At 38.3% G+C, this 25,305-nt stretch overlaps 1 protein-coding gene across 2 annotated transcripts in view; it reads left to right on the forward strand.

Annotated features, from left to right (window-relative positions):
- The window catches only part of ATP10A (ATPase phospholipid transporting 10A (putative)), a 109,094-nt gene that overhangs the window by 17,760 nt on the left and 66,029 nt on the right, over positions 1–25,305 (forward strand). For both annotated transcript variants that reach the window (XM_030277866.4, XM_072932311.1), the window contains exon 2: positions 24,516–24,720. In XM_030277866.4, the coding sequence (XP_030133726.4) occupies positions 24,516–24,720 (205 nt within the window). The remainder of the gene's footprint in view (positions 1–24,515; positions 24,721–25,305) is intronic.

A 25,305-nucleotide genomic window follows, 5' to 3' on the forward strand; every position in this document is an offset into this window, starting at 1 on the left:
CCCTGCCACCATTCTCACTGAAGAAACACAGGCTTTCAGAAGCTGTGAGCGTATCTGAGTCCTCCCATGCCTATAGAAGGGCTTTGGACCATAGCAGTGCAGGTATAGAAGTACTCAAATGCTGGGACTCAGCATTGTTAGAGTCTGTTCCTTTTCCCAGCTCTGACAGTGGGCCTGTATGCTCTTGGACATCTCCTGAAATGCACCCAGCAGTAATTTTCCACCTGCATCTACACAAATCCCAGGACATGCGGGAGGCATTACACACAGGTTCCGTGAAAGATAAAAACAAGCTTATTATCAGGAGGCTTGAAGTCCTGGATCTGTACTTCACAAGAAAAATGATTGCACATAAAAAATAAGAGAAATCACAAAAACCTCTGATATCACTTATACCAAGTAAGAGAGTAAATTTCCTGCCGTCTTGCGTTTGGGACTGCAACTGCTTCCATTTTGGGGACTGAACACTGCAAAGACTACTAGACAGTTGCCTTATTTGATCCTATCCAGTTCAGCTATTTTAATTCATCTCAGCTAAGTTGCTGCCCCAGCACCCTTTTGTGCAATTTTGGAACATTGCAAATATAACAAGTGGATATATCTAATTTAGTGCATTCTACTGGAAAAAAAAACAAAACTGTACTCAATAATTTCTGTTATCACACCTACTGCTGTCATGCCATTGTTTATTTCCAGATAGGGCAGTGTTCAACAAAAGAGGGTTTTTTGTGTTTCTTCAGGGTGAGAAGCTGTACATTTATTCTATAAATACAATCTAAGCTAACTTGCATATTTTCTTTAAGGAGGGCTGTGTGGCATGCCTCCAATCTATACTCAACAGGTAAGGGTGATGAGTTAAGCCTCTTTACTCCATAGAGTACTTAATTGCTCTCTCTTGGGGAAAAAAAATTGCCAAACAAATAAACAGAAAATGGAAGTGTTCCAACTATCTATAAAAGTTTTGGTTTCACATTGTGCTTCAATCTCATTACAATTTTTGAGGAGTAATATTAGTAGTCAGACATTCCTCAGATGAGAAGTGATTAGAGTGTGAATTGCTGTAGAAAAGCACTATTTCCAGTAATAACACAGCAGGTGTTTTGAAAGAAAGCTGCTTTAACCTTTCAGATTGCAGAGGCATCTCAGTAATTCTAAGAATCACAATCAACAAATGCCTAATTTCAATACTGTTTTCCTAATTAAGAGGGAAAGTGGTGTAAGGAACCTGAATTTTAAAGGCATTCGCCTACAAATTAGCAGTTTCCTATTTCTGATCTGTCACTAGAAATAAAGTCATTTACATGTTTCAAGACCTCCATGCTGGAGCATAGCATGTTGCTAGCATTGATGGGCACACCAGGTACAAAAACCTATGTTTTGATCAAAGTCAAAAAAATATAACAGCAGTGCACCATGGAAAACTGATTACAGTTAGTGATACCAAGATAATTGTTATCTAATAATTATGTTGTCTTCAAGACATGGGATGCAACTTTTAAAAATATTTCTGCATCATTTGCTGTTTGATGTGGAAAATTTTGTCTTAAAGATTACAACTGAATTAAAATGCTTTTGAAATATACCTGATAGTACAATGAAAAACTTTCACATTGTTTTCTGTCTGAACTTTGTTTAGATGTAGGTCTTAACAAGTAAGTGTACCTTGTTCTTCCCTTGCCTCATCTCTTCCCTCAGAAAGTCCTCTGCTGAGTAGGACCTGCACTGATTAAGTTTTGATCAGGTCGGTTCTTGTCCGTAATTAATTAATTGAATTGACACATGGTATAGAAACTTGGCATTATCCCCATTATGCACAAGGTCAAGGTGTAGTTAGATTTTTCTCCTACATAGCTACATGTTATCTGTTGAGATTACAAAGCAAAGTTCTTCACTTAACTGTCAATCTACTCTTGACAACCCAGATTATGAATAGTACCAAAAGAATCTAGAGGCTTTTCCTCCTTGGACTGAATAGCACAAGTCTCAGTATTTCTGATGGATGGTGGCTTAGTTTCCTCTTTTTGCATTGTAAAATCGTAAGCATCAGGAGTAATGCAAACAGTTAAAGTAAATTATTCTATTTGTCATGTTTTAAGACCATAGATTACACATTACTTTGCATCTGTTCTGTTTTTCACTACTATATTTTGCCTAATACCCAGTCATCTATTAATGTAGGGGGAAATCTGCAGTGTCAGACATTGTGCGAGGTATTCTAAGCACGTTCCCACCCATCCTAGCATAGGGGTTAATTCAGAGACTTTTGCTTGACAGAAGTCTGAATGCAGCAGAGATCTGCTCCAAAGCACACAGAAATCGCTGTGAAAAACCTCAGTGACATCAGTGAGTTTGGGATAAAGCACTGGAATTTCCTGAAAGGAAAATAAATCCCAAATATTTCTAATTGTAAGTAATTTTAAAGAAGACCACTTTGTTCTCCAAAATCACTTTTAAGGAGCTGCTAGAAACCAATAACATGTATAATTTGATTAGTTTGATGTCTAGGATTTTTTTTTCCTGCTTACTCTTTTTAGTTAATGGAAAAAAAAAATCTCTTACATGCTTACTCCTGATTGATCACAGATAAATTAAAGAGCTTTGATGTGGCCAGAAAAGCATACTTACTGATCTAATAACAAATACAAATGTTTTTGGAAAAAAAGCTCTTGGGCGTATACTGAAATTACATGTTTGTTTTTCTCCCATCTTTTGAATAATAAAAAAAATCAGACCTTCTTTTTTTTTTTTTAGGAATGTTTCCTCAAGCTGATTGTTCTGCTTCAGCTATGTGCACACTCTATAGTAGAAGGGGTAAACAAGTACAGCTTTGTACTTGTTCCAGAACAAAAAAGAAACTACATTCAAAACTGTTTTCATAAACTGAAGAACTTAACCTGTCTTAGGTTGTTCTTGCTTGGCTTTTCTTGCATGTAAAACTTTCTGATACCAGGCCTATTTGCTCTTACAGTTCCCAGTTTTACAGAAGAATATATAGACATTGGTAAATTCTCTTGTTTGTCCTGAAATTCAAGGGTAAGTGATCAAATTTACATTCTTCAGGTTTTTGTTAGGCTTTTTTCTGTAGAGGGAGGAGCTGTGAATTGCAGCAATGCCTGATGATGAGCTTCTATGTGCTCTTTTAGCTGAGCATTTTAAAATTGCTGGTGCTCAGCATATCAGAAAATAAGGTACTGGAAAGACATAGGTGTCAATGCATTACTGAGCTCAGTAAGGACAGAAATTTGCCTGCAAGTAGAAGCCCAGGGCTGTCTAGGGTTCCCTGTAATGTTAGGGTCTTCATTTTCAGCAGCTGTTACTGTGTGGCTGAGGTGCTGTCATGTCACCTAGCTCATGGCACCCTGTCTGTGCTACCTGTCAAACCACCTCCTTAATGAGTGCACCACACTGCCTGTGCACCCACAGCTGTGAGAAGGATGCCCTCCTGTACCATCCCCCAGTCCTCAGAAATCCCGTTCTTTCCAGCCTTAGTTTTTTCATGGGCACTTCTTTACTTGGCCTTACACAAAGATTTACCCCCTCATGGTTCAACACCCATTCACTTCCTCTCAAATTTACTCTGATGGGAGCAATCGAGCCATTCACTTGGCTTTGTTTTGTTCCCCAAGAAAACTAAACATAGTGGGAAAGAAATGTTTCTTTGGTTTACTTTTAGATAATTTTAAAAGGTCAAAATGAAACCAGAAGTTTTCTAATGAACACAAAATGATCACTAAAAATATTGATGTTTTTCTTCATTCTGGATGAAGGCCAGGTTCATTCAAGGCCAGGTTGGATGGTGCCCTGAGCAACCTGATTTAATGAATGGCATCCCTGCCCATGGCAGGGGGCTTGGAATGAGATGATCTTGAAGGTCCTTTCCAACCCCAATAATTCTGTGACTCTATGAGAAGCTAAAATCATTGGGGAACAGCAATTTGAAACAAAAAATATTGTAAACGAGAAAAGCATCCAACTTGTGAAAATGATAATTTGTCTGCCATCAGGCATCTTTAAGATTCACAGTGTACAGTGAAATATCCTTCTCTTGAATTTTTTGTTCAAAGGTAGTCACTGTTTTTCCTCTCTAATAATTTCATGCCTCTCTTCTAGACTTTCTAATGCTAATTTTTTGCTGATCTCCTTTCTCCCACTACCCCCTGGGCCCTGTGTATATACAGCAGGAACTTGTACCCTCAAAATATTGCTTCTCTACCTGTCTTTGACACAACAGCTTTTGGAGTACTGGGCTTTGAAAGGATAAGACCTCTCTAATATTCAATTTGTAGTAAATTATCAGCTGGTTTTGAAAATGCATACTCCTGCCTTCCAGTGTTTAAGTTCCATTTGGAGAATTTTCAGTTTAATTTGATCCAGTCATCATTTTTGTTGGGGAAATAACTTATCTGTGTGCTGAATGAACAGTGGCTGGTTTTATTGAAAACTAGAAGCCCAATGGGTTTTTTTGTTATTTTGATGTTCCTTTTTTTTAATCCCCTGAAGCTATCTAGTTAATTTCTGTTGTGGCTGACTCCAGAACTCCTAATGAAAACCAGAAAAGAAAGAAGTTTTTGGGAGACACATAAACCTAATATTAGTTTGGAAGGAGTAAATATTTATCCAGGCAGAAGGATTTATTTAAAGACTGACCTAATTTATTATTTAGGAAAACCACCTTTCTGTATCCACCCTGCAGCCAAGAATTGTCCTTTTTTTTTTTTTTTTTTTTTTTTTTTTTTCTCTAGGGAATATTTTAGTTTAAGAAATGAGCCACACAATCCAGAATATACTGGCAGGGGCAGTCTCCCAGAATGGAACTACTCATTAAACTCATTTATCCTCCTAACAGAGCAGTCTGAGTGTGTTGCAGTGCATTAAGAAAAAGCTGGATCACTGAAAGGTCACAGCTCTCAAAGCCAGTAGCTGTAGTGGAAGTCACTCTGGTCAGGTTTGGTTTGTACTAACAGTTTCAGAGATGTTTGTCCATGACAGACATCTTCCTTTAGCAGTTCTGTTCAACACCTCATTTTTGAGCTACGTGCCAAGTAAACCTCCAGAAAAATAAGTCTTGGAGAATGTGGAGGGGTCAGGGAGGTTGTTTTTGTTTTCCGCATATCATACTCAGTTAAGGTAAAATAATAGATGAGGCAGGGTATCATAAACATGGCAGAGTTTCTTATTTGAGGCAGATTGTTTGGTTTTGTTTGTAGGAGTTTTTTTTAATCCTGTGCAGACTAGCAACAATAAGGAGCATTCCTTATTTGCTGGTAGTAATTGAGGTGTTGGATAGTTTGTGGTCCTAGCTTAGCGAGCAGTGGACAGGCCACCAAAATTACTGGAAACTGTGATGCTTTCTCAGCCGAAAGGGCTTGCACATGCTGGAAGAAAGAATTGCTTACCTCCAGCAGAAACATCCTCTGTGACAGAAAGCAGGGGACAGCAGTGTGGTTACACATCCTGTTCTAGTTACAGCTGAACCCTGCAGATCTGGTTGTCCCCAGGACCCCCCTTCCACTCCCTCAGCTGCTCAATTTAGCTGCTCTTAAGGTTTCTTCCTAGCATAGTTCAGTCAAAATGATCCAGAAGAACTCCAGCACTTCTAATAGTGGAATTATTTTTTGTTTCTAACTGACCTGACCTAAGAAGCAGCAGTTGTTCCAGCAATTGCAGTGATGATCAGTCACATCTTACAGGAAGGCAGTGGTGAGCTGTCTGTGGTGAGCTGCAGAGGATAACCATTGAACTTGCCCCAGCTGTACTCAGAGCAGGCAAAGCCTTGTATTTCTAAAGCAGCACAAGGCAAACATGAAGTAACATAAAGTAAGTTTCTATCAACATGTGTGGGTGTTGTGCTGCTTGGGCACAATAGCAGTCCTGGTCTTGTAGCCCCTGTCTAACGTGTGTTTGCTGCCCAGATGCAGCAGATGGTCATGTGAATGGATTTTCATTCTTGTGCTCTGTGTCTCATTATACCACACTTAAAATGCCTTCCCTCTTTCACTTGACAGCTCCAGTATTTGTAAGGTTATCACACCTCTGCAAATGATTTGAATGCACTGTGCAACATACTGAGTTATTTTTTATTTCCTAATAAAGATCTTGCCTTGTTTGTGTTCTCTGAACTCTGCCCAGATTCTCATCCCTTTCATTCCAGGGACTGCTGAGGTCCCTGGCAATATTTCAAACTGCAGAGCAGTCAGAGGAATAGAAATCCCTGCTATGATGGAATAATCTCTGTGTTTAGCTACAAATTTTGCTGACATTCAACTGCCATGTTTAAAGGTAGCATTGCCATTCACACCCTCATCTTGTGTGAGCAGGACTCGTGCTTTGGTGTGTTCTCATATCCTAATACCTGTGTCATCTACACTTGTGACATAACCAGTGGATATCACAGCCCTCTTCCCCACACAGTCTGCAAGTCCATGCACACGTGTTGTATTTAGGAGCTTATTTAATTTCTTCTTCATATGCATAATTTTCATAGGGTTTTCAGGAGAGCAGTTGCATCTTTTTGCAAGCACTGAATTAAGAACCCAGTTCTGAAATGAGAGAGCTTAAAACCGGACTCAACACAGCCTAGTGCTAATAAAACCATCAGTTTAATTTAACCTGGCTATGCCTGTGTAATAAAGCAGATGGAAGATAACTTACCTCAGTAGGTCCTGTACTTTGTATTTGATAGGTCTAGTTTACCATGATGCATGCACTGCCTACAGATCATTAGCTTTAATGGTGACTAAAACTGGAGTTAGCAAGCATTCCTCTGTGACTCTCTACTGCATATGCTGTCGTTTATTATTAACCTGTGTCAACAGCCATTCTAGTAATTTATAGGCCATATTACACTGCTCTTTTACACCTGATGCTATTAAAAGTAACATTTTGAGAAAGCTTTTGTGAAATATTATATTGATGACAGCACTTAGTCAGACTTTTATGTCTTGTCTTTTCTTTCTGTGTTTTAAAGCTTTTGGAAATGAAATCACATTTAGAATTACATCACTGTAGGTGTTTTTCTGCAGTTGCTTAATGCCAGAAAGGTCAGCCAAAAATCTGCAGTTGTCATCAGTGAGAATTTTGACATGAAACTCTTTGAGAAGTCTGTGATTCTTTTGATGCTGTTATTCATTCTGACATTTAATGTATTTCATGTGTTATACCATCACCCTAAAAATATGATTGCAAGTTTTGAAACTCACAGTACCCAAGTCTTTTTTTAAACTAAAAAACCCCCAACCAAACCCAAAATGAAAAAAGTGAAGATTTTGAGTGTATCTGTATACTCTATTACTGGTAACAAAATCTAGACTCACATCTCTCATAATGCCACTTCAGTTAGCATATGTCATTTTGACCACCATAATAGTTCACATCTTTACAAAAACTCCAGTTTCTCAGAGACTGCAACAATTTTTTTAGTAATAAATTGGCCAGATACTTTCAAATAATAATCAGTAGTTTTATTCACAGGGATTTATTAGTATAGTCAAGGACATACATGGTAACTTTGCTAAGTCATCTACTTTAGGCAGAGCTGAATGAGATATGTTAACAGTTAAAATAGTCTGTAAACAGTCTGTAGACAATTATATCTTGTCTCATTTTTCCACTAAGCTATTTAAAAAAAATAGCATATGATTCTGCTTGAAGAAAGGATTGAATATCTTTGTATAAAAAGGAGCCATAGGTTTTTAGTGTAAAGAAATCAGAGAATTTATATTTACCTCCATAGATTGTATGTTATTATTGAACTTTGGCTAATTTCTTACATTTAGCCAAAGTAACTGATTAACCTCAGAGGAGCACGTTTTTGTATTTTCTGAGCTATATGCAATAGGTTTTGTTAGACTAGGAATAATAGATCTAGTGGTATTTCATCCTCTGTTTAGATACAGACATTCTGTCTATCAGGAAGCCTTGAAGACAAGTTTCCATTAAAAGCAAAATGACAGCAAGATCATTAAAAATGTCCTAGGTTTTTTTGGACAGGGAGATCTGCCACCTGAGGAGAATATACAAACCTACTTATGCAGATTTGTTTAAAGTGAGACTACGTGATTTTAAAATACTTTGTTCCAGTGTTTTATGATCTGGCAACTTTGATTGTTTTCTACTATTTTATACATTTCTTGGTTTTAGAAAACAAGGTGTCATCTTTGCTCATTTTCTCTGTATTTCAGATGATGATTGTTTTAGCCTTGTGCAAAATAGAACTTGTTTTGGTTTAGGCTAACCAGTCAGTTCTAAGCACAGCCTATCACTGCTTTGACACTTCTGTAGTTGGTAGATGCTGGAGTCTGGCTAAGGCTCTCTCAGTTTTAGTGCTTTGCTGGACAGATTAACATTCTGTGATAAACATAAGACTGCCAGAGTCCCACACCCATATTTAAAACCTTTCATTTTTAAGCAGTCCAGTCTGGGCTTGGAATGTCTTGTAATGCTTTACTGGGGAATTACTGAGTGCCAAGTACCTGAGTCCAGCTAAATACTGGGTAACTTCTGGATCAGCTGATAGAGCTCTGCTGAGCTCAGCACTGAAGTTTGGGGTGGTTAAGCTGAGTACAGAACATTCATTCCACTGCAAGGTTAAATCATTTGAGGCTTTCTAACTCAAAGACAGCTATCAGTAAGTACATGTGAAAGACAGAAAAATGGGATCCTCCTGGATTCCTGCTTTCCCATATGCTGCCATGATTTATTTGTGTCTCTGTTAAGAATTGAAGGAGACACAGAGACTCCTGTATCTGGGCTGACCAGCTAGAATGATACAGCCTCATCTTGGTTTTGATTGCTGGATTTCTTTACATAAAATTCACAGTAATAATAAATAGTCTACTGATAAACCATATTGATTTTAAAATCCCAATCTATGGGTTATATAATTTTACCTCTATCCTTTGGTAAGACTTTTTAGTCTCACCATCCTTGGTTTCCAGATTGATTAAAAATACACTCAAATTAATTCTAAATCAAAGCAGGAAGAGTGGATTTATAAATTTTCTGTAATATTTTCCAATTTAACTGATGTGGAAGTAAAGTGTGATTGATAACAAAGTCTAATAGGATTTATTGTACATATTGGGCATACAATTATTCCTGTATCCTTTACTTTTATATATCGTTAAATGCACAGAACTAAAAATGCTTTACCAAGTGAACTAAGGCTGACGGTGAAGGACACAAATAGAGAAATGTCTTCTACCTTCTTGTGTTTCTTGAGAGTAACTGCACAAGTCTCTCTGCTCCGAGTTGGATCTTTACAGCCTTGACAGTAAAGTACATTTTGCTTTAGCCTCTCTCTGAAAACTAGTATGCTCTCTATATGAAACAGAATGTGAATAGTCCATTGAGATTACCTTTAATGTCTCCTGTCGGCTTGGATGAAAGTCACTTCAAAAGTGCAGCTCTCAACATATATTCAGCATGTAAGTTCATTTCTCAGTCTATATCTCCAAAGACCACTGTGGCCCACAAGTTGGTAGGCTCTCAAAAGCTAACAACAGATCCAGAAGACAGGGCTGCACAGTACTGCCCTGTTTTTCAGGCTAAGCAATAACGCTCTGAAGTCCCCAGCAAAAGTAGAGTCACAGAGATAATCTTTTGTTTCTAACCAGCCTTTGTTTCTCCCCACTTTCAAACTGGACTGAATTTTTCCTAAACCAAAACTTCGGTGATCTTGCTTCAGTTAAATTATTTCTTTAATAACTCTTCCTCTATGTTTTCAAGTGGCCAGTAGTTCCCTTTCTCTGCTTTTAACCTTCTTTACACTTTCCTCCATGTATACCTCACATTTTTCTTCATTCTTCCTAGTCAAGGACTAAGGATTAAAAGGTTTAGAAGCCTTCTTTTAGCCTGAATGGAAATGTAGTTGCATTTTAACTGCTGGTTTGATTCCACATGAACTTTTCCCAAATGTGGTCCGAAGTATCAACTGGAGTTTCTTGCAGGACTCCCATTTGGTGCTGCCTCAGACTAACTCTGCATTACAAGCAATGGTCTGGTCTTCTCCAGTGGGTTGCCAGCTTCACTGGAGCACCTTTTGGGCAGTAGCACAGGCTGTAAAACCTGTTTGCCAGAGAATGCCTCATTTTCTAGTGGTCCATTTGATAGTCTTCAGAATAGAAATATTCCTGTCATGAAAATGTTCTAACAAAAGCTGTATGTTCGAAATTAATATGTATGTGACAAGCCCTTTAACCCTTTCAGAACTCAGTGGTTTGCTTTTGTTCTTAGAATTTATCAGGTTGGATTTTTTGAAGGCATTCTCTGTAGTCACAGGGGGAATTTGGAGCTGCCTACAGCATTTTCTACCCAGATTAAGATCATGTCACTGCTTCTGCTGTGTCTTGTTTGAAAAGATGAAGAAAAATGATGTATGTAGAGTTTTCAAACAAGGTTTTGATCCAACAGCATTTTTTTTACTCATCTTAAATAAAAAATGACTAAAGATTCTTTTGAGTGCTTTGTAAATCATTCTACTTATTTTTATGGATAATAAATGCATACAAGTCTAAAATGTCAAGGAAACATGCTTGTTTTGATTACATTTTAAAAAAACCAAAAACTCAGATAGCTTAACCCTGAAGAATTTATACATCTTTCTCCTACCACACTCTTGCTCTGATGTCACAGCTTATATGTAAGTCGGGTTTCTGAAAGTGCCAGTGGTGTATGGCTTTTGTCTTCATAGACAGACCAAGCTGTAGGCAGCACACAAGCAGTAGCATGCTGACAGAGTGACCTGGTGTATTTTGGAACATGTCTAGACTGGATTTCTATCCTGGTGGCAGAAGTAACTCTTGACATCTGTTTACACAAGAAATTGATTGTGTCGAGGGTAGTTGGGAAAGCATTTACAGAATTTGTACTGTGCGTTTACAAAGCATCTTGGTCTGAATTAGTGCTTGCAGATGACAAATTATTTTCCTCTGATGAGTAAGATCCACATCACAAGGGGATTGTAACCATGACTTTCAGTTTCAGGAATTTTACAAGCTGGGATGTCTTCCTTACAAAGGCTTCTCCTTAGTTAACCTCACAGATATGGAGCTAAATGCAATCCACTTAATGTCTGAAAAAGTGTTTTATCCACTAGAGAAGTCCTAAAAAAGATACATCATCAATCAGGAGGTGCTATCAAGAAAGATCACTGCTACAGAGATATAGCAAACACTAGATAAGGAGGAGAAAGGTGTTTTGGAGATGATTTAGCAGTCAGCTGGATGTAGCAATGAGGAGCCATTGTGTTCAAAGCCATTAATTGCTGCAGATAAAGAAGGAACATGTAGCAAAACAATTATGGAAGAAGGATGGAGAAAAGACTGGAAATTAATGTCTTGATAAGAGTCTGCTTTAGGGAGAGAAAGAAACGCACACCTTTAAGGTATGTTTTTTTAGGATGGGGTTAGGAGTGAAAAATAACCCTCAGTTAGAGCTTTGTGTAACAGAGTTGAAAATGGTCATGTGCCAGCTCTAAAAAGCTGAGATTCAAATACTTCAATTTCTTTTTCATTTCTTTCAGGCTTGTGAGGAAAGGTTCTGGGTAAAAAAATTGCTTTCATTAGGTCTACAACTTTCATCTGCAGGACTAGACTGGTTTAATTTGGAATACCCTATTGTGGGATCAGACTGAAGTTCAGTTTTAAGACTAATAGTCTCACCTTTATACTAGCTTCTGCTTAGAGGTTGTGATACAAACATTTTGGTCTGTGTCTGTCAGGCTGCTTAATACTGACTTTTTCTGTCTATGAACAGGGTGGCTGCCACTTGCTGAGACGCTTCAGATCTCTGGAGCTCTTTTAGCACGTCTTTTAGGCTGGTTGTTCCTCTTCCATGATTCAAACCCTTTCAATAGACAGTCTCTTTGAAATTGCTCTAAACTCAGTTTCTGGATGTTTCAAAAATTAGTCACTTTCTTCTTCTGGCTACAAAAAAGATCTTTTTTTTTTTTTTTTTTTTTTTCCCCTAGGATATTGAATTTCAGTGTTTTATAATTTTTCCCGCAAGGAAGGTATGAATGTGAACTACAGAAAAGTCATTATGGAGTTTGGCCAGAAAGAGTGCTTTTCTGGCTGAGTTTAAACATCTGTTTAGATATGTTTCTGAATCTGGGCCAAGATTTTTAGCCTGGTTTTGGAGTTCAGTGAACAATAAGTGAAAATAATGCATGGGAATTGATTTAAATGTTTTAAATGTTTTCCTAAATGTGAGAACAGTATTTGTCAATAAATTACTCAGTCATTTCCAAGAAAGACTGAGCTTGATGAGGTAACCTTTCATGTAAAAAGAAACAAAGGACAATATTGATTCCTATTAGTTGGCCTGCTTAGATTTTAAATTCTTCAAAATAAATTTAAAAAGAGTTCCTGTGAAACAATGTTCACAGGTGACATTATTTCTTTGTAATAGGGCTATAGTGAATAAAAGTTTATATTTACAAGCTTTTTGTTTGAATATGTACAAATCTGTCAACTAACAAGCTCTTGAAAGTATCTGGGTTATAGCCGAAAATGATTGTTTGGAAGTATGTATAATTACTGTGGGAATTATTATGGTAACATACACTTCACTTGGAAAATGTATTGTCTGGTAAGGTGATAGAAACAGGCTATCAACATTTGTACCAATGGTGTGTTGTTCTTTATAAATTAGCTTTTTTATTGATGATAGTTCAGTCATTGTGGACAAGTGGCATAGATGGCGTGCTTTCCTGCAGAACTCTATAATTACAAAGTTTCTGAAGAACTGTGTTAACAGGTTGGGATGTACTGTCTGCATGAGCTGACAGTATCTCATAATGCCATTGGAATTATGAGATACACGATTCATAGTCATTTTGATTGTAAATCAATGGGACAAGAAAGGACTACATTTCTCTCTGTGAAAACATTATTGTGAAAAGTATTATTCTGGCTTATTATTTTATAGTCAACTATATTCATTGACTGGCTACAGTAAGTTTGGAATATTAATGAGATGAAAATCATCATCCTTAATTCAGAGGAAGCAGCAAGTAGTGTGAAAACAGTCAAGTTGACATTAAAAGCTTAAAATGAATTTTTATCCTGATTTTTAAAATGTAGTTACCTGCAGTATCAGTCTAGTTTTGAATCTGAACCACTCAAATGTTACTAAAGGCAACCTACATTTATTTTAAATAGTAGGATTTTACATTTCCTGGTTCTCACTTCTTCAATATCTCTATTATTTACTTTCACCAAGAATTTTGAATATAAAATTTGCATCTCTAGGCATACTTGTTTTGACTCAAACCTTCAAAGATTCATATCACTGCATATGATTTGCATGGAGTTTGGTCTTCTAATTCTTCTTTGATGGAAGTGAGGAACATTTTTATATTCTGTGGATTTCTGTAAGAGGGCCTTATATAAGGCTGAATTCAGACTGCATTAGGACTTAGAGCATAGCAAATCGAGACTTACGCACACCCAGATTTCAATCTAATGTAGGCTCCAACCCAGTCTGTGTACTCAGGTAGGACTGTTGGGAAGAGCTCCTAGGACCCAGTTGAGATGGGACTTTAATGATCATCATTAAGAAAGTATTTCTGTGAAATACGTCATTATTATTTTAAACCAGAATTTTAGAGATTTTCAGATTTTTAAATTCTATTTTGAGAACAATATGCTAATTTAAACATGTCCTAGTACAAAAATAGGGCCTGAGGCTGTTTGCTTTTCCTTGCATTTGTATTCTTCTCTTGTTGGGGCAAGCAGTGATCTAGAAATGTAAAGACAGGCTGTGTAACCTATGAGAGCAGCTGAACACAGAAAAATTGGCCAGATACAGCCTAAGATAAGTCACTACATTTAAAACTTCAACTGTGCTTCCCAGATCAGGCTGAAGTACAAGTTAAGGCTTATTCTCTACCAGCTACATGGACAAATTAGGATTCTTCTGAGTTGTAGTGCATTTACTGCTCCTTCCCTCTTGCAAATGTACTGATGCCAGCGGTGTTTCTGCTTCAGATCAGGGGGTCACAGTGTTTATGCATCAGATCAGGGATTCTTTATAGAATCATTGAGGTTGGAAAAGACATCTAAGATTGTTGAGTCCAACTGTAGCGCTGCCAAGTCCATCACTAAACCATGTCCCCAAGTGCCACATCTGCATGTCTTAAATACCTCCAGGGATGGTGACTCCACACTTCCCTGAGCAGCCTGTTCGAATGCCTAACCACCCTTTCATGGAACCAATCTTATTGAACAGCCAACCTAAGACTTCCCTGCCACAGCTTGAGGAAATTTCTTCTTGTCCTGTCTCTGGCTGCCTGGGAGAAGAGGACAACCTCCCCCTGGCTACAGCCTCCTTTCAGGAGGTTGTAGAGAGCAATTAGTTCCCCCTGAGCCTTGTTTTCTTGAGACTCAACAACCCCAGCCCAGCTCTCTCATCCTCCTCTCCTGCTACCTGTGCTCCATAGCCCTCACCAGCTCCACTGCACTTCTCTGGACACACTCCAGCACCTCAGTGTCTTTCTTCTCATGCAGTGACTTCCTAGAGCTAAATGTAAAATGTCAGGCAGCTCTTTGGTACCAGTGCAAGCACTAGTGAGAGCACTGCAGGAACCTGCTGCTCTTACGTGTTTGGTTCAGTCAGCATGTTAGACATGTCTCATCCAAGAAGTCTCATAGCTCTTCTGTGTATAAAACTGCAAAAATAGCATCAAAGAAGAGATAGTAATAGTAAATAATAAAAAAATAAAGCTTTCAAAGAAAGATCGTCATGTTCATATTTCAGTTCTTAGCCATCTGTTCTGTTCCTCCAGATTCGGAAGAGACTTCTGAGAACTCAGTTACCACAGACTTTTTGCCCTCCTTTCTGCTGAGCCACAGCCAGTTAGGAGGACATTAGTATGATGGGGCAAGAGCAGTGGCTCACAAGTGAATTTTTATCTCATCCCACTGGGAATTCATCTCAGGGCATGGGACAACCAGTCACACCAGTGGCAGAGTTCTAAAAGCAGCATGCATCATCTGATCAACAAAGGTTTGCCAGATGCTATTGTGATACACATTTTGGCTGGCTTATGACTATTCTGGGGCCTCTTTCATTTGCAAGTTGGCATTCAAGGTAAGGTCAATGTTTCCCTACAAATCCTGCCAAACCTTTCCTCCATCACCGCTAGAAGCACACAGAAGTGTCCCAGTTTGCTTTGTCTGAAAGACAAGACATGCACAATGGCCAGGTTAAACTGCCCCTTTTGTTGTACGTGCCTGGAGGTGTTGGGTGCAGGCCTCTAACTGAATGTATGTGGAGATACACCACAGTTGTATCCAGGATAGCACCTTAAATCTCCCTTTGTACACCTTGGTGTCAACATAAGTGTGCCTGAGTTTGAGGCTTTCCTGTTTATTCATTCTCCATTGAATGCACATCCTCATGGGACAGAGGAAAGGAATTCATTAGTAACTCTGCAGTTAAATATAATTCATAGGAATCAAGAAAAACATGCACCAGTACATGCTTCCAATATCCTTGAAAATTAGTAACCCACATATTACACCTTTGTGCTATGGGTCTCACTTAATAACAGAAAAACTGTTCTGCAAATATACAGTAGCATCCAGATTTTTCTTCTGCAAGATTCTTCCAATAATACTACAGTCAAGAGTTTTTTCTTTCTCTTTCTTTCTTTCTTAATGATAAGAATAAAATTTTCACTGAAGTGTTTGAAACTCTTAAAGAATGGGATTTTCCTCAGTACCTGTACAGAGCCATGCTTAAATTACCTTTTTAAAATGTACCTTTAGAATATTAAGAGCTCCCTTGGAATGGTCATCTGATTGCACTGATTTAAATGTAGTGGGGATGCACCAAAAGGAGGATGTAGTCCACCAGATTTGTTCATCTATCTTGAACCTGAATTTTAGGCACACAGTATTCCCAAGTCTCCTCAAGCCATTAATTATTCATTTAGAGAGCAAGGACCCTGGAAAGCTCCTACAAGGAGCTTAAAGTCTTACTAAAATTTGGCACCTAAGTTCTCCCTAGGAAGAGTTCCTGCTTTTTCTTTAATTGTTTAGGCAGCAGGCACATATTCAGGAGGTTTGTGTCATTAGATATCTACTATTTCAGTGGGTTCCCTTCAGCAGGGTGTTATTTCTTCCTCCATGTTTTCAGAACACTGAGCTCTGCTGAATCTTTTTGCAGTGGCTTGGAGCAGCACTTTAATGGAAATATTCAATGTTAATATCTGTGATGGCTCTGAAAATCAGGATGAGAATCTTACCTGACTGTGAGCGAAGTTGCATCCAGGCTGTTCTTTCACTTCCACCTCCTTGTCTGATACTGTTTAGAAAACCTCAATACTAACCATGACCTATCTGTCCTGCTATATATAAAGCAACTGATATTCTTCTCTCCCAATATATGTGTTTACTGGAAGAGTGATAGGACTTTTTTAGCATTTTTGGCAGCAAACATAAGAGGTTGAGAATCATGCCACTTACAGAAACCCTAATACTAGATGTCTCTCTGGAACAGTCTTGTTTTAAAATCAAGTTCTAGAAGACAGTTTTTCTTTCTTCAGTTTGTGTAAAGTTCCATTATATGTTGTGCTTTTATGTTTCATGTTGTTATCACAACAAGTTTCTTGGCTGAAAAATCATTTATTCAGGGTAGTAAATGTTATTTAATAAATAATAATAAAATGTTATTTTTATAGTTAACAATAGTGAGGTTTCTGTCAACATGAGGTATAATGGAGATAACACTTCCAAGAGAAGTTAAATTACTACTTCCACATTATAAGCCTGAATCGTTGAGGTTTCCTGGGTACCTTTTCATAGCAAGTTTCAGTAGTAGCAGAAAAATTAGCAGTTTCCAGAAAATATTAATTTGATAAAAGGCACCTTTATACCTCATCTGCACTATGTATGCAGATTTGCTTCTAGCAGCTGTAACATACATTTGCACATGCTCATCCTCCTAAAAAGAAAAAAAGTATCTTTGAATTGCATGAAAATAATGCTCCTAAAATAAAGTGAAGATTATGGTGTCTCTTTAGAAACTTCAGTTATGGAGAGATTTCATTCTCTTCCGTGTTTCTCAAAACCACACTCTACTAATCTGTTTTGTCTGATTAGTGTCAGATTCAGAGTCTCTTTGTGATTTATTTTCATAGAAACAGATGTTATCATTTGTGGTGGAATGGAGACATACTCTGGGCATTATGTAACCTCCTTTGGCATTAACTTATGCTACATGTTTTTCCTTCATTTTGCCATAACATTGTAATTGTACCCAAATGGTTCTCAACATGTTTCCATAGACACTTGACATGTTCAGACTTTGTGCAATGTATGCCTTGGTCTCACAGACAGCACTTGTTTTTAAACTCTGAGATCTGCTACACCCATAGTTTTCAAATCATAATTGACGCTGGTTATATCACAGCAGTTTTGTTCACATATTTCAGTGCTGTCCACCAGCTCTTATTTTTTAGCTTGTGATGAATTTTGCAACATCTTTGCCTGCCACTGAAATGTTCATTTAGTGCTATGGGCTCCCTTAGTGGGAACCCTCTCCACACCAGCAGGTCTAGGGGCTGAAGGTGAAGGCTCCAGACCAGGAAAGAGAAAGAACAGATGATTTGGGAAAACTGTATGAGCATAAAGGACCTATGGAGAAACAGCTAGATGCTGGAGCCTCCCTGAAGATAGTCTGGCCTGATGTGACACTTTCGTGTTTGCATTAGTTTGAGGTTCTCCTTCAGAAGTTGCTGCTCTATTTGGGCCTTGCTAATTAGCTTTCCAAGTTAGCTCGTACCTAACCAGAAGATTTCTCACAGCACTTGTAGGCAATTGATTGGAACATATTTTAAATCACTGGGAGCAGAGATGTACCTGAAGCATTCTTTTGTGCTAACCCAATCTATTTCTACCTCCTGAGATGAAAAGGACCTGGCTGATATCAAGAACAGTTACAAAGTATGCTTTGTATATGCACAACAGCTCTTTGACTGTCTTTTGTGGAGGGTTTCTCCTCTTCCACAGACTTAATTTCTTGCTGTTTCTTTAAAATCCTACTGGCCGACCTCAGCTGGCGGGGCAGGCAAAGGAGTCAGATTTCTTTTGAAGTAAAGACGATTGTTAGATTGTTACTTCAAAAGCAGGTCAACGGATGGGCTTGGACTGGGAAATGACATTTTATCTGGATGTTTTGAGAGGCTTGAAAACCTCTGGGTTGCAGCTAGAATGCATGCAGGAAGGGGTCTGCTTTATAAGCCAGGTCAAACAGGTTGAACCCCCAAAAAGTACAAGAGAACATCTTCCAAACTTCTGGTACATGTGTTTTACAAGCCCTGCTGAGGTGAATGTAGGAGTCTGTGCTGGGAGACAGGTGCTGCTAAGGCAGCACCACATAGAAGCACAGGTGCCCCAGCCAGTGGATCTGATGGAGCAAATCTGCATCAGCCATTTTCACTCATTAACTGTATTTTTTGTCAGTGGAGAAGTACATGAAGTAAGAAATGATTACCTAGTAGTCCCCATCCACTCAATTTAATGTATAAAATTTCTAGCACACAGAACTCACACAAGTGGAACAGATTACAGCTGCATGGCCTTCATATTTCTTTGCCAAGTATTGCTTATGGTAATTTTCCCAAACTTAAAAAAAGAAATTCTAGAGAAAAAGCAAGACATATTTTATCTTAAGTTATTATTATATACATATATATATGTTATCTTAAGTAATTTTTTAATAATTCCTTGTTATGCCAAAAAAAGTTAAAATACATTCAAAATAAGTAAACAATTATTTTTGTGATTTCTGAATGGAGAAAGTTTAAAAATCTTCAGCCTTTTGTAGATATCAAGTTATATATCTATATCTATATCTATATCTATATCTATATCTATATCTATATCTATATCTATATCTATATCTATATCTATATCTATATCTATATCTATATCTATATCTGTGTCTAATCATCACTTGATAGTATGTCTTCTGGACAGTCTACATGTCCAGAAAGCAAAATTTTGAGCATGATCTTTATCAGCTCATGTTGCAAAGGAGACCAGAAGAAGAAAAATCACAACTAATATGAAAAGAAAATGTCATTTATGAGTTTCTGTGTTTCTAAATTAGAAACCGTCATCTTTTAAAAAAAAAATCATCAATAGTTTTGGTTGTTCAATTTTTGATGAACAAAGTAGCAGTATTACTGCTAACCAAAGTCAATCTCAAATTTGGCACTCATCTACAGGCTGTTTTGCTTCAAAACAGAGCGTTGGCCAAATATATGCAATAGACTAATGGTAGACTAATACGAATTTTCAATAGCAAAGAAAGTATTTTTCTCTGTGTTCATACACTTGGAAGAATGTTTCAGACTTTTTGTGTGTATATTCAAGAGCAGATATGCTAGGACAATGGCACTTTATAATTGCAATTTGACTTGTGTCAGAGCCACATTTGCTGTTGGCTAGCAGAAGTTTTGATGGCAATGCAGCTGTGTCAGCTGACTTTTCAGCTATTCATCTTTAGATTTCTGTTAATGTTTACCTGTAACCACATGCTTAGAAAAGTGAAAGCACTGGAAAGTTCTACTTCCAATTGTGGCAGAGACAAGCATGAAGATTTACGTAACTGTGGGTTTAAACCACAGCTGATAGATACATTCTTTGCATGCAAGCATATTGATAAAGATTAAGCTGTGTGCAGGAGGATGCACATTTTTAATATTTGAGCTCAACAGAACATGTTATAGTAGCTAGGCATAGCTGTCTGAAATTAATAGCTCATCATTGTGATTTAACTAGAGAATAATGACAATATCTATTCCTTCTGCAGAATGGCTTTAGTTCATGGCAGCATATTGGTTTGTAGGACTTCTATCCAACTCTCCAAGCTTGAAAGATTTAATATCTCTGACCTCTTCCTGTGGTTCATCATGGTTTGCAGCATTCATCTCTTGTAGCATCAGCCTTAAGTATATTGTAGGTAATAAAATGTATCTTCAGGCTCATGATGAATGAGGGCAGGTAGAACTAGAGTTGTGGGGTGTCAGCTTCCAGGCTAGATATCCACAGTTTCCTGTGACCACTGTAGGGAGCTGGACTCACTAAGATGCTGCCTCCCATTCCTGTGTTCCTGCCAGAATTCTTTGAGCTTTTCAGCAAAATATTTCAGGAGGTTTGGTGATGTTGAAGTAAACTTACCAAGTCCCTTCAAACAGTGCCTACAGCTGCCACAAATGAGTGGTTTAGGCCACTTCAAGAGTAACAAAGGTATTACCAAAAGTAGGTTTTAATATAAATTTGTGAAAGCATGACTTAAAAGTTTTATGGTAAAGTTCACTCTATTATTACAGAGATGAAGCCTACGGGGAAAGTAGAATTATAATGAATTTTGCATGATTTACACAAGAGCCAAGCTAAGGAAGATTTCCCCATTGAGTGATGAGTTATGGAATGGGCTCCCTTGCTTTCTAAACTTCCAAGGAGTCTAAATGCAACTCAATCCAAACTTCATCTCAGTCTTCATCCATGGGCAATCTAAAGGATTTAATGGTGAAATCATGCTGTTGGCTCACAAGATTCAGAATGGCCTCCCTTGCTTTCTAAACTTCAGATGCAGCCTGGGTGTGGCTTAATCTAGTCTTAGCATCAGACCTGGGAAATGGTTTCTGTCTGAAGGATTTAGCAGCACTCAGTAATTGACTAATATTTACAAAGTGATTAAATAGGACTAACCATAATCAAAATAGTAACTCAGTTATCTGTGGGGTGTTTAAATCAATTCATGCATGCACGCACACAAAGATGTGTATGTGCGTATATATTTATATATATATAAATATATATATTTATATATATGCACTTGGTAGAAGTTCCACTTTGTTTCACTGCAATGTCAGCGAACTACTCACATTGAATGTCTTGGCATTTCTCAGTGGGGGAGGCTTGAGTGTCAAGGACTGGTGGTGTCGGCCCAGGCCAATTCATCAGCTTTTGGTGACAGTCCTCTTACTCTTGATAGTTTGCAAGCTCTGAGTGGCAGAGGGACTGCTGGTACAGCCTGCTGTGATCTCGTAGAACTCAAAGGGCCTCACGTAGGACCACTGTCTATAAGGTCACAAGATGGCCTTTTTTTCATTAGTCCATTTCCATCCTGACTGTAACCCAAGTTGATAATTACTGAAGTTATTCAAAAGCCCAGTTTCACTGGAATTGTGATTCAGGTAGGTAATGTTCCAAGGTTATTAGGGGATGACTGATTATTTCTCATTGCCCTCCTTGGTCAGACAGCACCTGTCTCTGATATGAGCAGTGCCACTGCTCCACTTTAGCCATGCAAGGGTTCCTGGTATGGTCAAGGGACATTTCACTGCCCAACTCATTACACAAAAGCCAAGGCCTAATGAGAATTATTGAAATTGTAGAACAGGCTTGAGGAGGTAGAACAGACCCCAGGGGGGTAGGAAATGCACCACCACAGAAGCCCTGTACTGAGACTGCAGAGGACTGCCATCCTTTTGAGCTCCTTCTCTTATAGAAAGTCTGGCCTTTCTAACTCTCTATATTATATGATTTTACTGGCACAATATAACAGCAAGAATAAACATTTAGTAGGCAATATAAAACTTGGACAACCAAGTCCTATCTCTGCAGAATCAATGGAAAAAGCTTAACCTCATCAAGAGGGTCACTTGATGTGTTTGTCCTGGCTGCAGAATATGATGAGCTAACCTGCATGTTCAGAGGACTAGCATGTTAAAGGAAAGCTTTATAGGGCCTGATGTAGTCATGATCCAGACAGTTTCTGAGCCACCCCATGTGAAGGCAGTATCATGCCAAACTCTGCAGAGAAGGCTTGCAGTGACCACTCACTGGCTGCAGTGAGACAAGTCTCAGTTCAAAACTCTGCTAGAGGACACAGATCAACTCAGTCTAAAGAGGATTAGGAAGTAATTTTCCATGAAGACAGTAATTTTCCATCCACTATTGACCCTTGTTAGCAAAGAGCTGATCAAGTGGAATATAGGGCCAAATTGTTCCCATGTGCCTAATGAAGGGGGCTGTGCCATGGGGCCCTGGTGCATATCCAAGAGGTCTTACATTCATAGATTTATTGAATCATGGAATGGTTTGGCTTGGTTAGGACCTTTAAAGATCGCTTCGTCCAAGACTCCTGCCAGGAGCAGGGACACTCTTCAACACATCAGGTTGCTCAAAGCCCTGTTTTGAACACTTCCTGGGATGGAGCATCCACAGCTTCACTGGGCAACCTGTTCTAGTGTCCCAGCAGCCTCACCATAAGAAATTTCTCCTTTATGTTTCATCTAAACCTATCCTTTTTCAGTTTAAAATCATCACCCCTTGTCCTGTGGCTATTGGCACTGGTAATAATTGTCTTTTTTCTAAATCCCCTTTCTTGGGGGGGACTCCTAGACAGGGCTGCTCCCTACAGCCTTCTTTTCCAGGCTGAACAACTTCATTTATTCCAATAGAGCCATTTGGCCTTGTGTTGCTTAATATCCACCCTTCCTGCCACCCTGTATATAGTCGTGGCAGTTGCTAAGCATGTGAGGGTTGAGGAAATGCTAAAATAGTAATGCTATTTCAAACAATAGAAATTAAATAAAAAATAGCAGTGCTTATAGCATAGTATGGGACTACTGGCTATTTTTATCCTAATAGTGCTTTTGTGCTGCCTTTCCCTGTACACGCATTTGTACATCATCCAGTTTCACAGTTAAATTAAAAAGGATGAAGAACAACAGACACATTTAAAGGGATTTGGAGTTACAGATTGCAGAGCTAAGAAACCGTTCAGATCTGCAGTGCAGTAATTTATAGTGTATTATGGCACACTGGGTTTCAAAGCAATTTATACTCATTAGCAGAGAAAGTTAAATGTTTGTTTCAGCCTGAGTACTAAGAAAATTTGTAATTTCAGCACCTACTAGGTGAATTACTATCCTTTGTTAATTATCATGTTTTACACTTGGTTCATACTAATCATTTGCAGGTTTTATCAAAATAGAAATCACAGTCATAATTTTCATTCTTCCCTTTATAAACTGGATGTTAATGAAAAGACAGTGAAGAAATTCTGGGGGATGAAACCTCATTTGATACCTGACCCTTTATTGTTCAGGATTTTGGCTAAATACATTTAGTTACTAATGCCTCTAACGCCACTGAAGGCATAACTATCAGAAACTACAAAGTAACAACAACAGGACTTCCCTGTTTCCATTTTGTTACAAATCTATTCACATTACCGCTGAAAGTGATTTTTAAAAAATAATATACTTTAAACAAGATGAAACAGCCGCTGCCACCTCTCCCCACCCCTCATCAGAATCCCATTCTGCAAGTTAAAGTGCTGTCCCAGGAGACAGTCTCCGGTGACAGTGCCAGCATTGACAATTATCTTGGTACTCACACAGCAGAAAGCCTTCTAATGGCTTAGAAAAGTGTCAGTATATTAGCTTCCCATTTCCAGGTAGTATTTTAACAAGTCAATATTGGGGCTGTTTTGAAATTGATTTCGTTCAAAATCACAACAGAATAAATCACTTTCCACAAATGCCAAGAAAGCACGTGAGTCTATGCCCGCTGTAAAACTAAAATCTGAAGTTTTACCTAAAATTAATTAAGCCATCTTCCTCTTGCTCTCAAGAAATAGTTAAAAACTAAAAAAGTAGAAAAATAGCATGGCCTTTAAAACTAGAGAGGTTTAATGCTTGTGCTCCAAAATGAAAGGTTCAGGGTATCTAAGCAGGAATCAGCTATGTAACAGACAGCACTCTGGCTAGAATGGGAATAGCCTAGAAATACTTAAAATAAATTAGAGTGTCCTTTCCCAGTAGAGTAGTTAGGATTGCATTTTAACGCACAACATGTTCTTGTAGTTCTAGATTTAGTGATGAAATTCCTCTCAGTTAGGGATCTTTGTCCAGCTATGATGTGCAGCAGTATACAGTTTGTCACTGTTGGAAAAAGGGAACAAGGGAAAGCTATGTGAGGATGCATCAGAGGGTGGCACATGAAGGGAGAACATTCAGGAGCCATTCCAAGCAGATGTCCTGGGCCCACACCTTTTCTCATTTTCTCTCTTGCCCTAAATGTGACTCCTTTTCACGCAGTATGGGCACGCCTATCCTTCTTGGGGTCATACGGGTGACTCAGAGCATGGAGGGAGAGAAAGGAGAATGTGTGAAGCTCCCGTTTACTCTGCTTAGTCAAGTCTGACATCATCATGTTTTCCTGTAGATCTTAAAAGAGGGTCTTGGTAACTCAGACCTGTTTCTGAGTCACTGGAAAATGGTCTCTTGGCACTCTGCATTCACTTTTCCCAGAGTAACTTGAGAGTTCCTGAGGACCTTCCAAAAGTACTCCTGTAGTAGGAGCAACAATTACAATTTGTAACAGTTACAAATCAAACCGGATTTATCAGAAGCATCTCAATCTGTGCAATTTTTTTCATTAAAAGGCTTGTATGGTTTCTTTTTTTTTTTTTTTTTTTTTTTTTTTCAGAACTGAGAAGAAATATATAAGCAGATACTGGAAAGAAGTGAAAGTTGGAGACTTTGTGCAGCTTCGCTGTAATGAAATTATACCTGCTGACATATTGCTGCTCTCCTCAAGTGATCCTGATGGGCTGTGCCACATAGAAACAGCCAACCTGGATGGTGAAACTAACTTAAAACAAAGACAGGTGGTGAGGAGGTTCTTAGAGCTGGTAAGTCACCATTCCTAACTCACATTTAAGATAAGAATTTCTTTCAAGAAAACAGCTGGTTACCAGTATGCTCCACACCACCTAAATCTGCTTGATCTAATAGTGCTGATGATCTACTGTTATGGTTGTCATTAACATGCTAGCACTTCTCAACAACTGACCTCATCATAGTATCAGAAGTTTTAGCATCATTTTCCCCTGAATCTGAGTAGGAATTATTTGGGGCAATTGGGTGTGGTTGGAAAATGTTGGAGGATTTTAATGGTTTCTATTGTAGCTTGATTCTTGAAAACACATTTTAAATGCCCAAGGAGAAGAGACTTAAATATAAACATGTACTTTTCTTGCCTGGAAACCAGATCAGTTTCAATTAGGAATCTGCCTCAAACTCCGTGTTGGAGAATATCCCTCCAGCACTTGGAGCATTAAAGCTTGTAAGATTTAAAGGGACAGCTAGCATTTGTTCTGGAGGTATCTGTGCTGAAAAACTGTTTTACTGCTCTCTCACTGTGCTTATCTCTCCCCAACAGCACTATTTTGAGACAAAACATGATCCAGATCAGTTACTCTCAGCAGAATTAGAGG

This window comes from Taeniopygia guttata, chromosome 1, assembly GCF_048771995.1.
Source record: "Taeniopygia guttata chromosome 1, bTaeGut7.mat, whole genome shotgun sequence".
Classification (NCBI taxonomy): domain Eukaryota; kingdom Metazoa; phylum Chordata; class Aves; order Passeriformes; family Estrildidae; genus Taeniopygia; species Taeniopygia guttata.